The sequence below is a fragment of the Salminus brasiliensis genome, chromosome 4, assembly GCF_030463535.1.
Source record: "Salminus brasiliensis chromosome 4, fSalBra1.hap2, whole genome shotgun sequence".
NCBI lineage: Eukaryota > Metazoa > Chordata > Actinopteri > Characiformes > Bryconidae > Salminus > Salminus brasiliensis.
The window spans coordinates 4,253,838-4,277,637 of NC_132881.1; the positions used below are offsets into that span (position 1 = coordinate 4,253,838).

Below are 23,800 nucleotides of genomic sequence, written 5' to 3' on the forward strand. Positions count from 1 at the left end.
TCCTACTGCATATTTCAGACCTAATATCTATCTTCCCTTTTTTTTTTTTTCCTGCAAAGAAGCCAAGTGGCCACGGATGTCTCCAGCGAGACGGCAATATCCGACGTACAAATGCAATAAGTCAGATAAATGAGACAATAAACCAAACTCAGATCCAAACTCCAAAAAAAGCCTAATGAATAATTTGATATTCATGAAGACTGCATGTGTTGAAATGTCACGAGACATCTTCAGCACAAACTCGCCGCCATGAAAAATGCTAAGACGACATATGGCAGGCATCAGCAGACGCTTGTACTGACCTTATGTTCCCAAACAAATCAATATATTCTCTCCTGCTGACGAATCTCATGCGATGAATTCAACAGGCAAGCTCAACAGCCCTGACTGCAAACGTCCTGCTCTTAATCTATGACACGACTGAATGTGCAATTTATCAGAAATTGTCAGGCAGTTGTGTAAGACGAACCATCAAACTTGCATATTAACAGAATTTGATTCATTACGGCAAATTTGATCTAGACCCTCGGCTCTAATGAATACAATGGAAAAGGGAAATTTATGCAAATGACTAGATGGAGGAAATCTTGTTAAAAAATAATTAATTTCTGTGACGGAGGGGGATTATTCTAATTACCATACCGTGGCTGAAAGGTCAAACAAACACACCCACAACAAGATGCACCTAATGTCACAACACAAGCACAAAATCGGAAACCTACTTTTCATTAATTTGCATCTATTAACTGGGCTCTGTACAAAAGGACAGTAGGGAATAAGTGGCCGCCTACATCTGGCCAACCTGCAAATCAGAAAGATCAGCTAATTGTCTTTAGGAGAAACTCTCTGATTCATGTTTAAGGATAAACTTTCTTATACCTGCTTGAGTGTTGTGCTTTTAAAGGTCCTAAGAAGAGTCACTTGATGTAACTGGCCTTTGCCAACTGCAAGGCTCTTCACACTCACACGGCTCTTTCACAAAAACTGTTCTTCAGGAAACTAAAAGTGGTTCTTCTATGACTCCAAGGGTCAAAAACTCTTTGTAGCACATGTTTTTCAAAGAATGACGACAATGCCCCCTCATCACCAGGCCACACTCACAGAATGGTCTGTAAAGAGAGTCTGTAAATCATATGCCATGGCCTTTGAAATCACCAGATTTCAACCCAGTGCAACACCTATAGGAGATTTTGACCTGGTGTGTTAGACAGTGCTCTACTCCCACATCATCAAAGCCCTAACTGAGAAAAGAAGGCTGCTCCATTCCTCGGGAGAATCTATAAATCTATGGAAAGATGCGCTGAAGCCGTTCAGGTAGCCCAACACCTTACTCAGGCACTTTCTGTTGGGTTTTCCTTTAATCTGTCAGCCGTCGGAATATGAAGACCGTAGTAGGAGCAGGTGTTAGATAACAATATGAATTATAGAATAGAAGAGTGCTGAGCACTCATGAAATAGTGAAAATAACCGAGGCTCTTTTTGGTTATTTATACATCTCTGGCAAGACAAGAGCCAAACTTAATGAGGTTAGTTGTCAAGATAAGGCTCCGAGCCTACTGGGGGGAGACCCTATTAGGCAAATCAAAGACATCTGTACAAGACGTCTTGTGCATCATCATTAGAATTTCAAAGTGGCTCTGATTGTTTGATCTCATATCCAAAAATTATTGTTGGGAGAGTCATTATCATAAACCCAGTTCTAAATTTGTTTTTCGCAGTCCTGGTTATGATCCATAATTAACCGCCTGGAAGAGACTCCCCCCTCTGCTCAGACAGCAAATCCATATGGAATTTATACCACCAGGAATTCTGCGAGCATGGTAATGGATTTTAATCGTGATTGTGGAAATTTACTTTGTTAATAAAATCCAGTAATTGTATTTCGGCATTAAAAAGACCTTCTTTTTTTCTCTCGAAAGCACTACTTACAAACTCGAACAGGGGCGACAGCGAATATTCCACCTCAGCAAAAACAAAACTGTTCAACATTCCTCATGGCCTACCCAGCTCGTCTGCCCTAGCTCCCATTTTCTACAAAAATACCTCACATTACATAACGCAGACACATCTCCCCAGCACAGCAGCTTCGCTTCAAACTTTCCTTTGCCTTCGTACAGAGCAAGGGAGGACGCAGCTACTGTTCCCGGTCCACTGGCAGATAGGAATGATACTAAATTCAGTGAAATGAAATGAAAACTTTCCCCCAAAAAGCAGCACAGACGGATGAAATAATAAATTAGACCCATTTGAGCACATTGACTGATTCCCTGAGTGCCTGCGGCGCCGTCCGTCCGTAATCTATCTCTGTAATAATCATTCATGCTCTAAATACATCAGAGAAGGGGGATAATAAAACACACACCATTCAGCTCCATTGATTTGCATTGTTAATTTCCCGCTTGATGGCTGCGGAGAGAGAATGATGAAGGACCGCTTAAGTGCGCTTAAAGGATCCAGCTCTGCAAATCGCCAAAAAAGTTGCCCACTGTCAGCAATGAGGCCTGACAATAAGCCCTCTTTCATTTCCTTCCACCAAGAAACGTCTGGAAGGAGGAAAAGGTGGAGACACACTGCGGCGGATAGGGAGGTGGATCCACACTGGAAACATCCTGTGCTGGGAATCGGTTCCAGCTCGGGTTTCTGAAGAGCTGGACGGCAGGGAGGCAACTCTGACAGAGCGATAGTAATAGAGTTATAGTGCCAGATTCAGAAAACACACCACCAGATTTACTGTGTTGTGGTAAACGTGGATTACCAGTAAGAAGCCAACGTGATTAATTCTCTCTTCTATAATTTTACATTAAATCCACTCAAAGTAACAAAAACACATGTAAAATTTGAATATACTGACGGTCAAATATAGCATCAATGCTCGAGATAAGCTTGTTTTTCTTTTAATTACTGCAGATCTCATTAACATACAATTTGAAGGCTCTAAATGTGGTTTAGTCCATCACATAAATAATAAAAAACATACACTATATAAAGAAAAGTATTGGGACACCTGCTCATCCACTGTTTTAGGCTATTAAAGGAGCTTGTCTTGCTTTTGTTGGAGTAACTGTCTCTAACTGTCCAGGGAAAAAGAAAACTTTGCTTTGAGAGGATTTGATTACATTAGTGAGGTCAGGCCAACTCCTCCCAAAAGTACTGGATGGAGCACCATCCATTATTCCAGAGAACACAGTTCTTCTACTGCTCCACAGCTCAATACTGGAGAATCTCCACAATTTTTATTACACAAACAGCTGTTGGTGCTTTACGTCAGTGACACTGTGGGTGCTTGTTTATATGTATATATAACTGGTCCTATTGGGGCTGGACTGTTACCACTTTTTCCTTTCTGATACCGATACCAGAGTTTAATGTATCTGCCAATACCACATTTGACTTAATTACTGGATAGATGGCTCTAAATCCTGATATTTATAGTGTTGCACTTATATATATTTATATCTTACCCCAAAATAATAAATAATAAGCTTGAAAGAGCAGCATTAACTGGCTGAGTAACTACACATTTGAAAAGTTTCAGAGCTACGAAAAAAAAAAAAAAAAATTTATAATTGGTGTTTAAAATGTACATTTCAGAGCATTGACATAAATACAAGTGTAGAAACAAAGTGCTGATGCAGCAATTTCACATTAAATTACATGCCTCTGTAAAAAAGATCCTAAACCTCAGTGCCTTACTGTCTGCTCCTGAGTTTTATTCTATTGGCAGTACTTCTCTACAGCCTCTCAGCCCTCAGCAATGGGTGTACCTTAAAGTAGCCAAATGTTTTTATTAGAAGTGTCCACAAACATTTGGACATATAGTGTAACTGTGGACATTCGGTTTGCACTGGACAGGTACGAGCTAGCTAGTGTTGCCTTTACTATGGTTGCCTGAATGCATCATGGCTGTAGGTGTCACAGGTAGCTCTCCACTCCACCCACAGTAATTTAGCTCCATTCCTGATGAACTTGAACACTGCTGAGCACGTCAGGGACAAAAAAAAGGAAACACAAGAGAAATGTGGAACAAGGCCCTGGAAACGACTGGAATATGAAACCTCAGCTGCATGCCTCAGCTGGCTAGAAGCATCTGGGGAGTTCACCCCTTATAGGCCACTGGTTGGAGCATTGTTAGCCTATACAATCTGACATCATCACTGCTGGACACTGTAGCCCTCCCCTGTGTGGCTGCCCGGGGGATGAAAAATGGATGGCTGTAATACTGCCAGCATACTGTACTACACCAAACTCCATAGGCAGGGGTGAAATGAGAGTGCCATCATAAATAATGTAGACACACTGGCAAGAGGGGTTTGGGAAAGAGGGAGAGAGTAAAAGATAGAGAATGCATGTGCACAAAGTGTGTGTGTGTGTGTGTGTGTGTGTGTGTGTGTGTGTGTGTGTATATAGCCTCCAGGTGAAAATATATAGGTGTAACACAGAAAGTGTTATGTCTGAAGAGAGAAGGCTGTCAGTCTGAAACTGGAATAGACTAATTTCACTTGATCAATGCTTCTGTACGAGCATAACAACAGTTCATTAGAAGCAGTTTAAATTCTCAGATTATATATATGTGTGTGTGTGTGTGTGTGTGTGTGTTTTGCTTCTTTTTAAAAAACAAAATTAAACCATTAAGGACATTTCCTCGTCATAGATGTGAAGCACCTCAGGGATATCACCTTTAATTGATTCACACCCTAATTTACTCACTTGTCACATTTAACAAATTTGACACTGGAGAAACTCCACAATTATTACACAAACAGCTGTTGGTGCTTTGAGTCAGTGAAACTGTGGGTCCTTGTTTATATGTTAACTGTTCCTATTGGGGATTTCAAGTATCTGTCGACACCAACTCTGATTACTCTGGTTCCACTTTTTATAACCCAAATAAGAAATAATAAGCTTGAAAGAGCAGCATTACCTGGTTGAGTAACTGCCACAAAACAGCTTTTTAATTGATGTTTAACATTCACATTTCAGAGCAGTGACACAAATACAAGTTTAGAAACAAAGTGCTGATGCAGCAATTTTACATTAAAGTACACATCTTTGTAAAAAGGTTCTAAACCTCAGTGTCTTTAAACAAGCTGCTTAAACTCAACTTAAAACAAAACACCACATAGAAACAACAAAAAAAAGTTCCATCAAACGTCTCTTTATTGGTAATAACTATTTAACTAGTATTAATTAGTTCCTATTTAGGAAAATATACTAGGGAACAGGATCAGCCACATTTGAGAAAATACTGATTTTTGGTTGTGAAGTAATGGTGAACTAATGGTGTAGTTATAATATTGTACAATATTCAAATACTATACACAAAAATATGAATTTGTGGTTTGATAGGAATGTAAGAATATTGTATAAAATTAAATTTCACAACAAGAAAAGTGAAATTTAAAAGCTGAAAGATAAAATATTCATATTCAGGATATTGAAAGTATATCCTCAAAGTATATCCATTGGTTGTGGGATTACTATTCTCAGTGTTGTATTTATCCTTAATTATAGCTAATATTTCCTTTCAGTCCTTATGGAAGCAGTTTAACTTAATATTTACAATCTAATTTCAAACTTTCATCTTCAAAAGTGACTTAAAAATGATTATGCAAATATTTAATTATTTATGAATTTATTTTATTCTTTATTTAGGTATTAATTAATGTATTTATTCAAGACAAATGCACAATATAACTGGACATGCACTAGATGAGTAGGCACAGAATGAACCACCAGCAAAACAACAGTTATATGAAAAAAAAGAGATAATATAAAAAAATATATAATGAAAAAAATGAGATATAAAAAAATGCGTTTGAGAAGTCATTAAATTTGACTAAGCAGTGTCTTCTTGCCTTTTGGGCTATCCTCTGAGCCAATCATCTAGCCAGAAAGATTTGGCCCTGGTTAAATTCACACAGGTCTTTGCAGCCAACAGCAATGTGGAAGACTAGTGGAGAGCTGGCCAAGACATGAAAGCTGTGATTGCCAAACAAGGTTATTTCACCATGGTGATTTCAAATATTAGCACTGTGTTGTTTAAATCTGAATAATAACTTATTTGCATTATAATTATTATAATATATTTTTTGCATTATTTGAGCAGTTGTTTTTGAGCAGTTGTCATTTCTGTAAATAAATAAATGCTCTAAATAGCTAATCTTTTTATTTGGAATTTAGGGGAAATTATGTCCATGGTTTATGAAATACAATGCAAATATTAATTTCCCTAAACAAAAATAGTAAAACCAACTGATAATGTAGGGTGGTCTCTTATTTATTTTTCCAGAGCTGTATATATATTTATCCACATTAGTGCTGGTTATGGCCACGGCAGCCTCACAAACCATAAGGAGCTGCAAAAACAAAGCCATCCCGAAAACCAGCCTACTAAAGCTGCTTCCAAATCAATCAAATGAACCACAGCTGACTCTAATCCAGTCCAAAGAGAACCTTTCAAATAACGATACACAGAAACGCATGACTCCCCCTACAGCTGGTAAGCTGAACTGATTCATATCTAGTCTTATTGTATCGCTTCTTTCTAATCAAAAACGCTACCCCGAAGATAGGACGGGCAGCAGTGCCTCCTTTGTTTAGATTAAACTACTCCATTATCTGAATGCCCTGCAGAGCCTGGTTCACAAGCACGTTTGATGAGGATCCAAACACCCACTGTGACGGTAAAGTGGAATAAAAGCAACGTTTTCGCTTCAGAACAAGCATCCAAGCATAAACTCCCAGAGACAGCGATACTGCAGCAGGCTCTCAGACAGAGACGACGCTGATTGTTGTAGCGTGGTTTAAATGCACTATGATCACTCTTTCAAGCTCACCATTTCCATGCATGGTTTTATGGCAGTGCGCTGCAGCCTGTTAAATGACAAAGCGATGGAAGTGAAGAGCGGGGCATCTGTTAAGGCTTTCAGCGATACAGCGCGGCCCATTTGCGCAGGCCGCTGTCAGAATTAATTGGTTTGTGTCGATGGGTAATGAAGGAAAATGGCGGTGTTTATCGTCACACTCCCCTCGTTAAAAGGAGGCCTTTCGCCTGGCTGGCTGCTGACATTTCCACAACATCAACAAACAGTGGTGTTATCGTTTTAGGGCCAAGATTAAAGCTCAATACACTTACAGCAGTCCCGTACCCCCCCTCGGACATTAAACGTCCTGCTGCACACCCTCTCTCATTCCACACATAGGCTAATTCACAATATAGGCCTCATATAACAACTGCTATCAGGCAAACATGCCATTTTTGGAGCCTGGCAGCTTCTTTCCAACAAACTTTTTTGTAAAAGGTTTATCTAATGAACGTTTTTGCTGTTGGCTCTGTTTCTGTTTCCATCTTTACTTTCATGTAGGAGTCAGATTCCCAGTCTGCAAAGGTGTCACAAGTATTCCCATTACATTTCAGAAGTGAGTGGAGATACGAGGGTTTAAAACACTTCTGTAGAAACTGAAGTATCAACTTAAGCTTTTTACTCCAGTAAAAGGGTAAAAGTACTGGTTTCAGAACGACTTCAAGTAGAAAAGTAAAAATAATGGAAGGAAAATAAAGGCCGAAAGCTTAAGCCGCGCCACAGGGGTCTATAGTGCACTACCCCCCCCCCCCCTCCCTCCCCAAAACCCCATTTCTCTAAAAGCCATAATGAGGAGAATGTTCTATTAAAATGTTGATGTTAAAAATGTTGGGCTGCACTAGGCTCCTGTTTCAGCTGCAGATCTGCCCATTGAAAATGAAGCATTTCAGTAATATCAGCTCTATTAAAGGAGCGTCTCTGTGCTCTACTGAGATTAACATGAGCTTCATGGAGGAAAATATGTGGAGTCGTTGTCTAGAAGTTTTGTAATGGTCAAAAAGTCAAACTTCAAAGGCATGTGATCAATAAGCTTTATTGGAATGTAAATGTGGGGCTCAGTCGGGACGTTTCACTGCAGGTCTCTTGAGTCTCTGCCACGGACACAGTCTTCATACTAGACTACAGACATCTGCTGTGTGATTTGACGTGTGCAGGTGTGATGGATCGTTTATAAACCAATAGGGAGTCAGAATGGTGTGTGTTTATACTTCTCATCCAACCACGATCAGATTCACACTTTCCGGATGGAGAGATTTATCTGGATATCTGTTTATTTTTTATTTTTTTGCTTACATTTTTTTAACCTTGACATGCCGTAATGAAAACACACCGAAATGAAACAGGAGTAACGAGGCTGCTTTTAAAATGTGAGCAGTAGAAAGTTCAGATAATTGGGTGAAAATGTAAGAACTAGAAGTAAAAAGTCTTCTAGTTCTTACATATGAACTATTTAAATATATATATATATATATATATATATATATATATATATATATATATATATATATATATATATTTATTTATTTATTTATTTATTTATTTAGTGAGCTTGTGTGGGGTTTAGGATGTCGCCTTTGTGTTTGTTGTCAAATGAGGTTTAAAAAATATATATATTTGTCAATAAATACAGCACAACTTTTATCATGCTAAAGTAAAACTTCTACCATTTGGCTTCTACACCCAAATAGTGCACTTTATGTCTAGTACAGATCTGTGTGAACGCTTCAATCCCTTTCTCAGACATATAGTGCAACTGATTGATTCAGTCCATCCTAGTAAGACAGCTTGCTCCAAGTAGCACTCAGCTGATCAGCTGAGCATTAAAGACACTAAAGTATGGTGCAGAACAATTAAATATATATATAAATCATTACAGTCACATGAACAAAAATATATTGGAAACCTATGGTCACATAATAATGTGTCTCGTTTCTAATCATATTTCTTTGTCCACACAGCTCTGAAAACATCAGATCTACCGTCATCAAGGCAAAATCGAACCTCATCAAATCAAACCGAACACATCAAAGCGAGACACCAAAATACTGTGTGTACAAGAGACATCTCTTTTAAGGTTTACTTTAATTAAAGTATAAAAATTATTAAATTAATAAACAATCTCTGGGAATATTTCTGTATTTCTGTGCTGCTGTACTGGGTGAAACCAACTCAAGTGCCCAATTAACAAGGACCTAGCACGCCTTTCATGCCGTTCTGCAGCATGTGCACCACTGGCTTGTCAGATCGTTTACTGTTTACTGTTGTGCGATTAAGCCTTGTACAATTTTAAAGAGGGTGCCTCAAGGGTTCCTTAGTAAACAGTTATGTGAAGAACCACGGCAACTTAAAGAACCACTTAATTGGTGTTTTTTCTGGTTAAATGTTTCTTTAAATACGAGGAAAATGTCTTGTAGATGATTCGATATATAACCTCTAACCCTCTATACAGAAGACCTTTAAGACCTTTACAAGCTTGGTGTGTAGCTATCTTCAAATAACGCACAGCATTCTGAAGCCGGACATGATGTGGATATTTATGAAAACGTTAAAATAAATTAAAAATCTGCTTGATAAAACTCTACGCCTCACTAATTCAGGTCAAACAACAATTTTAATGACATCAGTGCTTACCTCCCTCCTTCTAGATGCCCAGAACGTCTGCTTTATCTTCCAAATCACTGCAGCAACCAGCAGAAGGGAAAGGAAACAGCTGTGGGTAAAAGGTTAGGAAGGTCAGATAATCAATCAATCAATCAAATTAAAATTATCCTATAATAATAATAATTCAGCCCATAATAATATTAATTTCTCAGTGTTTCAAGCAGAACCAATCACTGCTATCTACCGGTAAATGACAGAGCATGACTGATCAACTAGATTTGAAATTACTACTGTTCGAACTGTGGCTCGAAATTATAATAAAAGGCATGCAGGTTAACCATCATTTCAAATCAATAACACTTTCTAAAAGAGACAGAGGCCAATCATGCCTTATAGGAGTCCCGCACATGCGAATGCCTGTAATACCTTAAGGTACTAACCCTGCCATCTCCCCATAATAGGCTCAACACTTGGATGACAGCTCCACTCAACAGCTCCAAATTCATATTAATGTCTTAATTTTTACTAAAATAACTCAAATTCTAAAAACCAATCAAATAAGAACGAAGTTCGAAGTACGGTCGTTTTGGGAATCTGCTCTGAGGAGTGTTGGATATCCATGTTTGTGTATAAGGGTGTATAAAAGGCTGAGACTCAACTAAAATCCCCTTAAACAAACCATCTCAAGCCCTCATCCTCCCCCTGGAACAATTTGAGCCTATAGGAGGAGAAGGAATGAAGCATATGGTTAAAAAAAAAAAAGACCCTGCCCACAGTGTGGAAGCATGGCAGTGGCTCGGTGATGCTCTAGGGCTGCTTTGCTTCCACTGGAAACCTCTAGTGTGTGGAATGGAAAGAAAACCGGTCTATTGTAAATGTAGGTCAATTACATATATCAATAAAAAGAGGTTGGAAATGAACCTAAATAACTGTTGTTACAATACACCAATACAAATATCATAAAGGCACAGCTCTTAAAATCTGTCCCTAGACACATTTACTGTAAGCATGTGGAAGTTAGTGTGCTGCATGTCCACACTAGTTAAAAAGAGTAGGGTGTAGGGTTGCGTACACATGAGCTGGGCGATATGACGATATCTTTCGTATCGTGATAGACAAAATGCTTTTCTAAGCATATCAAGGATTTTTTTAATATTATATATGCAGCTGATCAGATCAGTGTTCTTTATGCATATAAAATATATAATAATATCAAGGATACAGCAGCAGGTTTCATTACAAGCAGAGCAATTACACTTTAATTAGAAGAAGAGCAGAAGATGTTGCATATAAATCACTGTACTCAGTACAGGGGAGTCTTTGTACAGTAGTTTTCAAGAATCTGTCGCTACTAATGTATTTAGTCTGAGATTACATGTATCGTGAAAAATATTGTCTAACGTGAAAATATCTTTAAATACCGTGATATGGTATTTTTACCATATCACCCTGTGATAACATGGTACAGAATCATCTACAGCAAGGTTTTTTTTTTTTTTCAGGAAGCTGAAAGTGGTAAATGCATGGTATAATTTCAAAGGCCTTTTTGACACTTTTGTTTTTAAAGAGAGTAAACAATTTGATATTTCAAAGGGACACAGAAAATGCGCTAAATTAGCAGAACATTAATAGAAATATATCCCTGTCCAATTTATGCAGTTTATTCATTTAAGGGCCAGGCATATTTCAAAACCCTATCAGTAAAACGCTTAAAATCGTTATCAATTCTATTAACGACGAAGGCAATTAATTCCTAACAAGACGGCTAACGTGCTAATGCGGCGAGGAAGAGGCTAATTAGTGTGACTACAGCCATGTTAAACTGGGGGAAGTGTGAAAGCTGATGTAATGGGCTGTGATGGCTTTCTCTGCTCTGACAACAGCTTTTGTTGCACTTCTCTGCTCCAAATCAATGCGTTCAAAAAAAAAAGATTCTGCAAGCACCGTCTGACTGACATCGCCAGCCTGTGCCCGTTTAGTACGAGACCAAAAAACAAGCCTCAGGAACTAGACAGCTGTTTTTCACTCCATGACATACATGCAGTATGTGGCAGATAGTAAGTGGCAATAGTATATACGTACGGAGGCATGCAAAAGTTTGGGCACCCCAGTGCCCAAAATCTCTGTTATTGTGAAGAGCTAAGCGAGTAAAAGATGACCTGACTTCTAAAAGGCACAAAGTTCAAGGTGAAACATGACTATTTTTTTCTTTTTTGTTTTATTTTCTGTCTCTGGCAAGTACCACAGTTTGTTGCAGTCTTTTTAACTCTTTGCGCTCATTCTTCCTTTCAAATGTCCTCTAGTTTTAGGCTGCCAGCCTTAAAAACAGCTTTCACACTTGACCATACGTCCCGAACTCTCAGAGCAGGCAGACTTGGGTCTGGAGAAGAAGGCTCAAGTGTGAAAATGCCCTTAGTTACCCCTAGCTGCCCTAAGTAGCTGCTTAGAGGAGCCTATGGCTGCTGATTGTTGGGACAAGATTTGAGGAGTCTTTAAAACTTTAGTCACCGGCCACCGGTCACTATGAACAAGTCCCTTGTTAAAACATATAAAATATCTTAAATTTGAATTTTTCACAATGATAATACACTAATATTTCTTTAAAAAGTAAAACAAAAAAGCCTCATCTTTACCTGGATGTCTTTTCTACTCACTAAACTATGCACAGTAACAGTATAGTGAATGCCACTATATGAACTCCAGTGCTTTCGTGTGCACCATGCAGTAAGCTCAAATATCAATAGGTCTTCAGATTTAACAGCCTGTGGGCCAGCATCTTTTTCTGTCTCCCATCACCTCTTTCCCACCATCATCTGTATTCACATATGATGGAATACGTGTCTGGGTGAGTGTAATGTAATATTAATGCATGTGTCTGCATCCTGAAGCGTGCAGTGTGATTCTGTTTGGGAGTGTACATATGTAGCGTGTACTCATCCGTGTTATCGATCGGGCCAGCTTGTGATGGCAGTCCGAGTAAAGATTTAAGGGGAGAGTCAGTCTCTCTGCACATGCAGTAAGAGACTACTTAAAGAGAGTACAGAATCAATGGACAAAACACTGAGGTCGGTACCTGGTTCCACATACATACAGTTGAACGCACACACACACACACACTTGCAACTGAGAAAGCAACCTTGAGAAAAGTCATTTTACATCATTCTGAGGTTATATTCGAGGTGCCACCGCGTAACAGGATTGTGTTGAATTACTAGAAAGAACCAGATGATGCAATATTTATGACCAATCGTCAGGGGGTGCTGACACTTTTGTAATTACGCTGCCTGTAAGACTGTATATGTGGAAGGGGCTTCAGATCAGTAGTGGAAGGTGGTCTGCTTCTGCCGGTCTGAGCAACGCTGTCCCTCTCATTTCTTACTATAGTGGCTAAAACGGTAACTTTAAAGAGCTACAGAGTAAATCCACCTTCTCAGTACTTTTGAAAAAAATGGAGGCGGGGCTTAATGAGGCACAAGCAGGGTAGAAAGCAGCCAATCAGAGGTTTTTCTCCTAGACATCACCCACAGCTGCGTTATAGTGGATAAAATCATCTGTTTTATCCTGAGTTGAGGCAGAGATACAGATGCAGCAGAACTGAATATGAAGTTTATATATATAGTGAATTTTCATACTCACAGAAGGAACAGAAGTACATCTATCAGCATAAAATTACCCAAACGCTACACAGAGTAGCTGTGTGTGTGTGTGAAATTGTTTAAAGATAAAAGAAAAAATACAGACTTTAAGCTTTACAGCTATAGAGAGAGCAGAAAAGCCAAATCTCAGATCCAAGCAACATACTTTTCACTGAACAGTGAATCATTTCTGTAAAATTAATAATAATAATAATAATAATAATAATAATAATTTAGCCACTAGGAGGATAAGCACTTTACTCATGTCTCTGATACAGGTAAAGTCTGATACAGGTAAAGTCAGCCTTTTTTTATATCGCTGCAAATGCGGCATCACCGGGCAGCCATCACGCTACAAGGAAAGCGCCAGGTCCCCAGCTCCACCCCACCAGCTAACTGCCCCCATGTGCCACCCAACACTGCTGAAGACTGATGAGGGGAGACAGCGTCATCTACCCACCCGAAGAGAGCGTGGTCAACTGTGCTCTCTCGGACCCAAGGCGGCATGGCCTGGGATTTAAACTTGTGGCAGTGCATTTGACCGCTGTGTCCAGCACTATTCTGGCCAGCAAAGATTATATCTAGAACCTCAACTCCAGCCCAACTCCATCTTTCTTTCTCTTTAATTGGAATAAGTGAAAAGTCTACATTAAGGAACTGGCAGAATGAAACAGAAGAGAAAGTAGAGAAGCCACAGTAACAGTATCCACCAGTGGCCTGATGGGTAATAAAATCATCATCTCAGCTGATAGAGCCTGGTGGATTTAGGGCGAGTTCATTCGCGACACTTTGCTCTTCGGATGGCTAATGTCCTGAACTGGAAACTGGAGGATAAATAAGAAAAGGAGAGGAAGATGATTGCTAATCAACACAGAGAGTGAGAGAGGAGGAGAGTAATTGGGCTAAAACGAACTGCGATGTCACCAATTAGCTTGTGGAGTGGGCGAGGAGCATGAGCACACTTTAATTATAACCACTCTTCCTGCTCTTCCCGCTTAGAAGAGCTCTCGGAGAGGGGAGAGCGAGCGAGCGACTCCAAAAATCATTCTTCAAAGGAAATGTTCTAAATGAGCTTTTCCGAGCTAATGAGGAAGCACTGAGGAACACCCGTCCGTTCAGATGCAACTTTACCTGCCTAGAAAGGCAGTGGATCTTTTACTACTGGAGGAGCAAAGATTGTCCGTTACCACTTAATCACGGCTATTGCCGGTGCTAACGAACGTGCGGTAATTTGCCCTTCATTATTTCTCATTTTTGACACCTGAAAGAAAAAGAAACCAAAAGACTCCCAGCCCAACGGGGGAGTAATCAAAAGAAAAGGTGTGTGTCCTTTACCTGTCTCAAGGTTGTTTCAGACTTATAAAGTTATTTATTTATTTATTTTAACTTGCTGCATCAGCAAAAAACAAAGGCTACACAACTTTCCAGAACTGATCAATACAGTCAAAGACAAGTTAGGAAGCAGCCCACAATGACCAACGACGAAAGCTACACAAAGTGTAAATCTGCAAGGGTGGGCCCTATGCAGGCTGCATAACAAGTGAGTCTAGCCATGTCTCTTTTATAGTGAAAGTAGTGCGGAGCAGTATGCTAATATACGCCGCTATTATTAGGGATGTCCCGATCCAATCCACTAGATCCTCCCTAGAGATGCTCTGCCAGGCCTGTACTGCAGCAGTCTTCAGCTTCTTTGTGGATTTTTCTACCTTCAGTTTTGTCTTCAATAAGTGAAACGCTGCTCATTTAGGTTTAGGAGGTTAGGTTGAGGCTGACTCTGCCATTATTAGCAACATTTTTATTCCTTTGCCTTCAAAAGCTCTTGGAAATCTTCTGCAGTATGTTTTGGGTCATTTTCCATCTGTACTGTGAAGTTTGGCAGAATCTGACTGAACCTGAGCAGAAAGTAGAGTTCTGTACACTTTAGAATTCATACTTCTTCTTCTGACAGCGATCCCATCAGCAATAAACACCAGCGACCCAGTTCCATTGCCAGCCATACATGCCCATGCTATTGCAGCACCTCCACCATGTTTGACAGATTGTACAAAGAGTCTTGTTGCAGATCTGGACAGGCTTTCCATTTGTTTTTAAGAACAGATCCAGATCTGCAACGAAATTCTACTGACGGACGAAACCATACCATCTGTCAAACATGGTGGAGGTGCGGTTATGAGGGACATGTATGGCTGCCAATGGAAGTGAGTCACTGGTGTTTATCGTTGGTGTCTAATCTGACTTTCTGGTCTTTAGTAGCATCTTGAAGTAAACCCTCTGTATTTACAGAGCAGCATTGAGGCGTCTCTTGATTGTGGAGGTGTACAGAGGCATAAGTGTGTCACAATCTGAGTACTTACTGACCAGACTGTAAGTGGACTCAATTTTTGGAGGAGGAACATGCCTGAAGACCCTATATATACACATATCAATCTCTACCATGTTTATGTGTCTACGACAAGCCAGCACAATGCTCCACCACCCCGTCTCCTCCCTCTTAACCCGGTCATCTATCATGGCTTCCAACCACAAAGCAGAAGCCACCCGAACTCCAGCTCAGGTTCTGCCCCGATCCTACAGTCCCCTCCCAAATCATCATAAGCTGAAGGCATGGTCTGAACTAGCGAAACGGTCCATAGAAACGATACTGGACCTCAAAAACTTTACTTCACATGTTTAGAACTTTTCTAATTTCCCATTATATCGCCGTTTCTTCTCAAGGCAAACAAACACTTTGAGCCATCTGTTTAGAAACCATGTGGAAACATGCAGATGTAGCCTCCTTGTGCAGGCCCCCAACTGTGCAAGTACAGACATCCTCAATCTGTACAAATAGAGCATGTATAATTTACAACAGAAAGATGAACGGGGCTAAAAAACTTGAGTTATCTTGAGTTATCTGTGTGGCACCACAGATTGTCCTGTGCTCTACGAGACAGAAAAAGCCACGTTCAAATCATAAAAAAGAAGATGTCAATATTTCAGCGTCTATCAGACTGAAGCATGTCGTTCATAATGTAGCTGAGGCAGAAACTAGTGGAGAGAAGGTGTCTGAATGCCTAGTTGAGTCATAAGTACTTTTAACGTGAACAAATAGATACGGACTATTCTGCTGTACAGAGGAGAGGAAGGTCATCCATAATAATAAAAAATACTTGTCCAAAAGACATTTACATTAAAGGCATTTAGCTGACCCTCTTAATCAGAGCGAATGGAGACCATAATACTCCAAACTACACTTCGCCCAAGTACTTTCGGAAGAGGAGGGTCTACAGTCTGGGTTTGAGGACAGTGAGCTTTGGACTCTGCCGTTCGGACACCCAGGGTAGGTTCGTTCGTTCGGTGCAGGACAGAAAAAAAGCCTACGGATCTTAAAGGATGGCGGGTCGAGCCGAGCCATACTCAAACCTGGAAGGGCTCCTGGTGCAGATCGGCTTTTGACCATCGCCATCATGTACGGAGGGGCTGGCTGGTCCAGTCTTGGCTTTGAAGGCCAGAGTCAGGGGTTTCAATCTGATGAGGGCAGCAGTGAAGAGAGAACGCAGCAGAGGAGTTCAAACATGGCTAAACTTAGAAACCCACTTATCAAACATCATTTATTATTTTAATAAGATTTTCTGAATTCTTAGTTTAATCCAAAATATATATATATATTTTTTTATGTGTTCTATAGTCATTTTGTATAGTAATTGGTATGAACTACACAGCCAGTACAAACAGTGATCTATGGCAACATTGTGTCCACTTGCAGACATAAAGTCTGTGCGATGAGGACAGCTGCGGACAGTGGTGATGGTGGAATCAGTGTAGGATTTCACTGACCTCACCACTCGTCCACCTGCTTGGAAATCCGCTCATACGGCGGAGCAGCAGAACAGTGTAATGATCAGATGATACGAGCAGGGGGGAGGGAGAGGCTGAGGAATGATCCTCCAGGTCCATGAATAGTATCCACAGAACGTATTAGAGTATGTACTGGTAATAATTATCTGACACGTTTACTGGAGAACTATTAACCTTTTACTGCAAAGCACACAATAACAATAGGACTACCCTCTGCTAAACACACACATGAGGAGCAACCCAGCACACTGTTACTGGACATAACCACACTAAACATCAAGAAAAACTTTGGAATTAACTTCATTAATATTAAAATATATAAAAGTGTGTATTTATGCCGGCATTAGGTTAACTTCATTAACTCCTTATTACTAAACATTTGCTTTCAGCTACAGTGCACCAGCAGAATTTACTAAAAGACAAGCTCTCAAGCTGTTTGCAGTTGATTACAGATCATTCTTAATACATTATTGTTTTACTTATTATTACATTCATCTTACTTTACTGTATTTTCTTTGCGATATGCGATAACGATAACTGTTATATAAGGAACGGACAAATGAACAGTATTGTCATATTAGAAAGTATCGTCAAAAATAACAGGCTCACATGTCTTGTATTCAACATTTCATACACGGCACAACACTGCACTGATGAATAGAAGAATGAATAAATGAATGAATTAACTAATGAAAAAATAACTAACTAAATAAATAAACATCCAATCGACCAGCAATAATGTCGAAATCCACAAAAAAGTACTGTACTGTAATGTAAAGTGAGGATGAGGATAACACTACCAAGAACCACCTTCAGGGAGAAACAGGCACTGAATGCTCACTGTCATGCTCAAAGTTCAGGCAACATCGTTCATCTACAAAAAAAAGAAACTTAAAATTCAGAGAAACACCTGTGTGCAAAAAAAAAAAAAAAAAAAAAGAGCTGACTTCAGCCTTTGATGGGCACTGCTGCGGTCTCTGTGTAAGTCTAGGATTAGACAGCTTTACAGCAGCTGCTTTTTAATCGAACTGCTGTAATAAACCAAGATTATGATTTTAATTAGATTTGCACAACACTTGGACCAGACATCTGGGATGCCTCGAGTGCACAGACCTCTTCAGGTGATTCCACCTGATTGTTTTAAGGTCAGAATTCGAACTTTGTCTTTCCAAAAACTTAAATCTTCTTTTTAAACCACTCTTTAGTTGATTTACTTGTGCTGTGCTTTGGGTCATTGTCTTGTTGCATTACCCAATGCCTCTTCAGCTTGAGGTTGTGAACTGCTGCCATTCTCCTGTAAAGTGTTTTGTAATTCACCTCTAAATTCACCGTTCCCTTAATGAGCGCAACGGCTCCCTCCACCAGGCTTCACAGGTCAGAAATATATACCTGGCCGCATTCCTCGATGTTAAAAATCTTACTGCCTAAAGTCTAAGCAAATGATGCTGACAATTTGTCAAGTTTGGTGTGCAACAAACTCACATCTCCCCAAATCATAACAAGCAATTGAACATATTTTTATCATTTAGAGTCTGAAGCCTCCAGGTTTATCTCAGTTTTTCCACCATTTTCTACTGGATCCTCCCCAGGGATCGACTTGTGCACATGAAGAGTGTGGAAGCTCTGCTGAGATGTTCCTGGGAGGGATCGACACATAGCCTGTGGTGCACTGTAGGCTGACTGAAAATTCCCTGGACAAGTAATAACATGCCAGAATTAAAAGTATCCTCATAAGGAGGGGAAGCAGCAGGATAAGGAAAACTGTACATGCATTTATTTAGGGATATTTGGTAGTCCAAATCCAACATTATAGGTCCAAAGAGCATATCAGGAAGAGAGAAAACACCTGAAATGCACCAGAAGTCTCGCTAAAATTCAAGTATGAGCTTTCTCATTAAAATGATTCTAAGTTCAGTAAGATTGAAGATGCTACCAATCTTCATCCACTGTCACAGTCAAATTATATTAGATTAAACCCACCCCGGTTTGCAATGAACTCGGCCTGGGAGTTTGTGACAGGGTTTGCTGCACGTTTTAGCAAGCGAGCACACCAGTAAGTAATAGCAGAGCAAAACCATCGTCATCATGGGCGAAGGACAAGAGGGCAAAGCACCAAGCAAAGGGTGGTAGCATCTCAGAAACTGATAACTTCATGAGATGTTCTAGAGCCGCAGTAGTGAAGGTGTACCGGGGATGGACTTCCCGTACATTGAGTGCCTCCTAACGGCATAACAGTGGTGCCCCACGGGTCACTGGTGCCAGAGGGGGAACAACGACTCCAGCAAGTAGTACAGAGCACTCTATGCTTCACTGTGGAGCAGCTAACCTAACCTAATACTACAGTCCATGCCATGACATCTCGCTACTGTCATCCGAGCAAAGGGTGGGTATATGACTGTGTGTATATATACACACACACATATATATATATAGTTTTTTGTCATATTGCCCAGCCCTAATTTAAAACCAGAAATACAGCACATTCTTTAAAAGCAATTTGCGGCTACTTGTACATTTGCTTCAGTGGGTTCTAAGCATGGTGACATTTTGGTGAAGAGATTTCTTCTGCTATTTTCATCAGCCTCAACTTTCCTACCACCCCCATTACACAAACTATTCGAGTAAATAAAAGGGTCCTTAAACTGCAACTGCAGCCCAAAACTTTTTTTTTGTGTGTGTGTGTGTGTGTGTGTGTGTGTGTGTGTGTGTGTAAAAGAGCAACTTTAAATGGATCAGCCGGACTGCACTGCCAACCTCTGTTACATTTCCTCCAGTGCCTCACAGAAAAGTGCTTGCTGACATGGGTAGAGCGTTCGGAGACAGGCTGGTGGCATATCCATCAGCCTGACAGCCAAAGAGTCGAGGGAGACAGAGTGACACAGTCATGGCGACATCCAGACAAGCTCACTCTGTTACACAATGGCAGGTGTTAAAGCGGAAAATACGTGTTTTTACGTGCAAGGAAAAGAAACAGCTGAGCTGTTGAGAACAGGTAAGGATGAGGAAGAACGCTTAAGGTTGTTTTTTTGTTATTGACGATGCCGTTAATTTAACCTAACAAAATTACAGCTCGTGATTGGCAGATGGGTGTGACCACAAACTGACCACAAATATGTATTGGAGCAGTTGTCAAGCTTATGTCTGTGATGTTAGTCGGTGCCCATGGCCATGCCATTGGCACTCCAGGTCTAAGCTGATGGTCTCTCCCATGCTCTATGTTAAGTAAGTATGATCAGAACCCCACCTGTTCTGTCCTGTATACATTTTCCTCCTGCACATCACTGGATCCTCTGAATTTCGAGGTCATTTAAGAAGCTTAACGCTGATTTCACTACATGCATGCTAATGCTACTGCTACTGTCAGTGAGCTACACCAGGGTAAGGCAGGCTACAACGGTCGGATCACTCTGTGGTTTCAGCCTGGTCGTGTCGAGCAGTGTAGCCTGAGTGCAGGTCAGCTTGTAGGGCTCGTCAAAGGAAGCCAAGACAGGAAAGCTCTATCCTGCATCATAACCTACACCAGCTTCTGCTGCTAACTGGTTTCAGATGATCCGAGCTGGTCCTTGATGGTTGAAAAGCTGCTCTAGGCTGGTAAGTAAGCTGGCTGAGCAGCCTAGCATATAATTCCAGTTGATTTTGACGGTTTATACTGATGGATTAGCATAGGTAAACAATTGCTTCTCAAACTCAACTTGCTATTAGCACTTGACTATCCCACTGGTGAAGCGTGTTGGTTTGCATGGCTGCCAGTCTAATGACGTCAATTTAATGCGCAGTAGCATTAGCTTACATTTACCAAAAATCCTCAATATACAGGACACAATAATAATTAGCGATAGTCATCATCAAACCATTCCATTTAAGCATCCAAATGGGGCTTTGAGTTCTCATGGTTTATACAGAACCACTGCCTCTACTAAAGAACCCTTAAATTCCCCTTTTTATGATGTATTCTAACAATAGAGATACTACTTGTAAGGGAAGTGAGACGTGCACCGGCAGAAATGTGGAGCGGTCAGGAGGGAGGGTTGAAGGAGGAGCAGGAAATTTGTGTGAGGAGAGGAGAACAGAGAGAACCTTCTATATTACCCCCTCCTCCCCCCAGTGCCACAATGCATCACATCAGACCAGCCTTTAGCCTGCAGGAGACTACACCAAACATTATAGCCCTACTGCATGACACTTCAGCTCCCATACACGTCAACCTACAAACAACCCCCCCCCCCCCCCCACACACACACACACACACACACACACACAAACAAACACAAACACAGAGGTACCTGCAAACACAACTACAAGACAGGACAACTTACTAACCCTCTGTTCTCACACAGACATGTATCTTACTGAAATGCTATTGAAAAATGTACAACATGCACAACAAGGTGTGGGAAAATAGGAGTTCTAAGGGGTCCAGGACCTCCTCATTAGCCATTGAACCCCCCCCCCCAAAAGTGTCAACATCTGAATTCCAGTCAAATAGACTTCTAATGACATTATAGTGCTCATTATTATTCATTTACATAAAAATACATTTTGAAGCAGACCAGAACTGCAGAACTACACTGATACACCTTCATAGCTTATCCGCTGCAACTACGCTGCAGATACCTCCAAACACTACAATATGTTGCAGTGAGGGATGTTTATGAGGTTGGAGGGAGTAGATCTGGACCTGAATTGCCAAATAAACCAGTAAAAAATGAGGAACATGGCTTATCAAGCTAACTTGCTCCCCCTGAGTGGTGCTGCTGTCTAAGTGCTGGCTCTGGTACCACAGCCACCTGTGGCCACAAGTTCTAGAAGGCAAAACTGGCTTCACGCTCTCTGTACAGCCCTAACCAGCGAGGCCGTCTGTTAGCTGAGCTAAGAGAACTGGTAGTTAGTGTCCTCCTCCATGCGTGTTCAGCTGTCCAGTAATGTGGGCTTGCAGCAGCTTGGCTGGCACATGCTAGCATTCGCATGTGATAGGAGGAGTCTGAGCTACAGCCAGGGGTTAGAAATCGGACTTGTGGACAAAATTGGCAAAAGAAATGATTAGCTGTTGCTTTCTTTGTACACTCTGTATTACGTACCATGGTAATGTAGCAACAGTAACCAATTAGGCTTTAGGTCTGCTTTTACCTGATAAGGTCATATCTTAAGTTTTTCAAACTTCAAACTATTCTAGCTTACTGTGGCTTCATTTCAAAATAAAAAAAACATTAAAATAACATTTCCTTTTTAGAAGAAAAATGGTAAGAGCGGAAAACGGTTATCCAAGAATTCTGTTGCAATGACTGCTCCATAGAGAGCAAGAAGGCAGCCAGCCAGTGCTTAAGTACCCAGCCAACTCAAGACCCCTCAATTCAAGGGGGTATATTTCCAATTTTCCATTTTCAAAACAAATCAAGCTGGTTATACTAGTAGACCTCGTGTGTTTCTTCATGTGTTAGTTTGATTCTCTACTTTAGTCCTTCCTTTTCTGGTGTTTATGGATTCAGCTTCCATCAGTCCACACGGGTATGAACCTGCACCCTGCTCTCTGATGTGCCTCATTGTTACGACCTCAAGTATCACTTCTGGTTTGAAATCTACACAGAAAATCAATCTGAGACAGACATCACAGTACAAAGCTCATTCCAGACAGGACACAGTGAGTCAAAATCATTTCTACTTAAATATACGTTTTACTGACAGTCCATCCCCGCAAAAACCACAGGGCAGTGTATTTCATCTCTGAGATGCACCTTCGCTAATCCTCGAGATATCTCTTTGACAGCACGTGAGCAGTAGGCACTATGCGATATGCAATTTCTACGCTGATAATAACTGACAGCTTGTTAGCAGATATTGATACCAATAACTAATCATTCAAGTATTATTTTAATAATTATTAAAATAATTATTTTAATATTAATTTTTGCATTGACATACAGATCAAATGGGATTGGTTTCAAACGCTACTCAGCATAAAAAGGTCATCTACCAGGGTGCATGATCAGAACAACCCCCTCTGTGTAACACAGGCTTATAATGATCCTGTAACACTGTAGAGTGTGGAATTATTTTTTTTTATATTTAACGTTTTCGGAAAAGAAATAGAAGTAAACTTAATAAAACTGAAGAGCACATTTTGACCAAAACTACTTTTGAAATGATTACTTCTGACACGGACCTTCATACTTGATCACTTAGCTTACAAACGAACAGATTATTTGGGCTAAAATCATTCAGTAGATTTAACTTGAACTTCAACGACGCTGCAGATACCTCCAAACACTACAATATGTTGCAGTGAGGGATGTTTATGAGGTTGGAGGGAGTAGATCTGGACCTGAATTGTCAAATAAACCAGTAAAAAATGAGGAACATGGCTTATCAAGCTAACTCCCTCCCCCTGAGTGGTGCTGCTGTCTAAGTGCTGGCTCTGGTACCACAGCCACCTGTGGCCACAAGTTCTAGAAGGCAAAACTGGCTTCACGCTCGGGTTAGATCGGATTTGACTCCCTCTCCCCCATTACTCTGTACACCGCTAACCAGCGTGGCTGTCTGTTAGCTGACGGAGTGTGTGGAATTATTTTTTTTGTAATATTTAACATTTTCGGAAAAGCTTTAATAAAACTGAAGAGCACATTTTGGCTAATACTACTTTTGAAATGATTACTTCTGACACTGACCTTCATACTTGATTACTTAGCTTACAAACGAACAGATTATTTGGACTAAAATCAATCAGTAGATTTAACTTAACCTTCAAATACTTTGTAAATGTATGTATGTATTAGTAGTTTTTAAGGGACCTGTTACAGATTACCCTGTCGCAGTACAAACTTTGCATATTCCTGGTCTGCTATGAATTTATATAAATTGCTCTTCTTT

The 23,800-nt window shown here is 40.3% G+C and overlaps 1 protein-coding gene across 3 annotated transcripts in view; it reads right to left on the reverse strand.

Moving 5' to 3' along the window:
- The window catches only part of atrnl1a (attractin-like 1a), a 286,426-nt gene that overhangs the window by 104,078 nt on the left and 158,548 nt on the right, over positions 1 to 23,800 (reverse strand). For all 3 annotated transcript variants that reach the window (XM_072677372.1, XM_072677371.1, XM_072677373.1), the window contains exon 26: positions 9,495 to 9,573. In XM_072677372.1, coding sequence (XP_072533473.1) covers positions 9,495 to 9,573 — 79 coding nt within the window. The remainder of the gene's footprint in view (positions 1 to 9,494; positions 9,574 to 23,800) is intronic.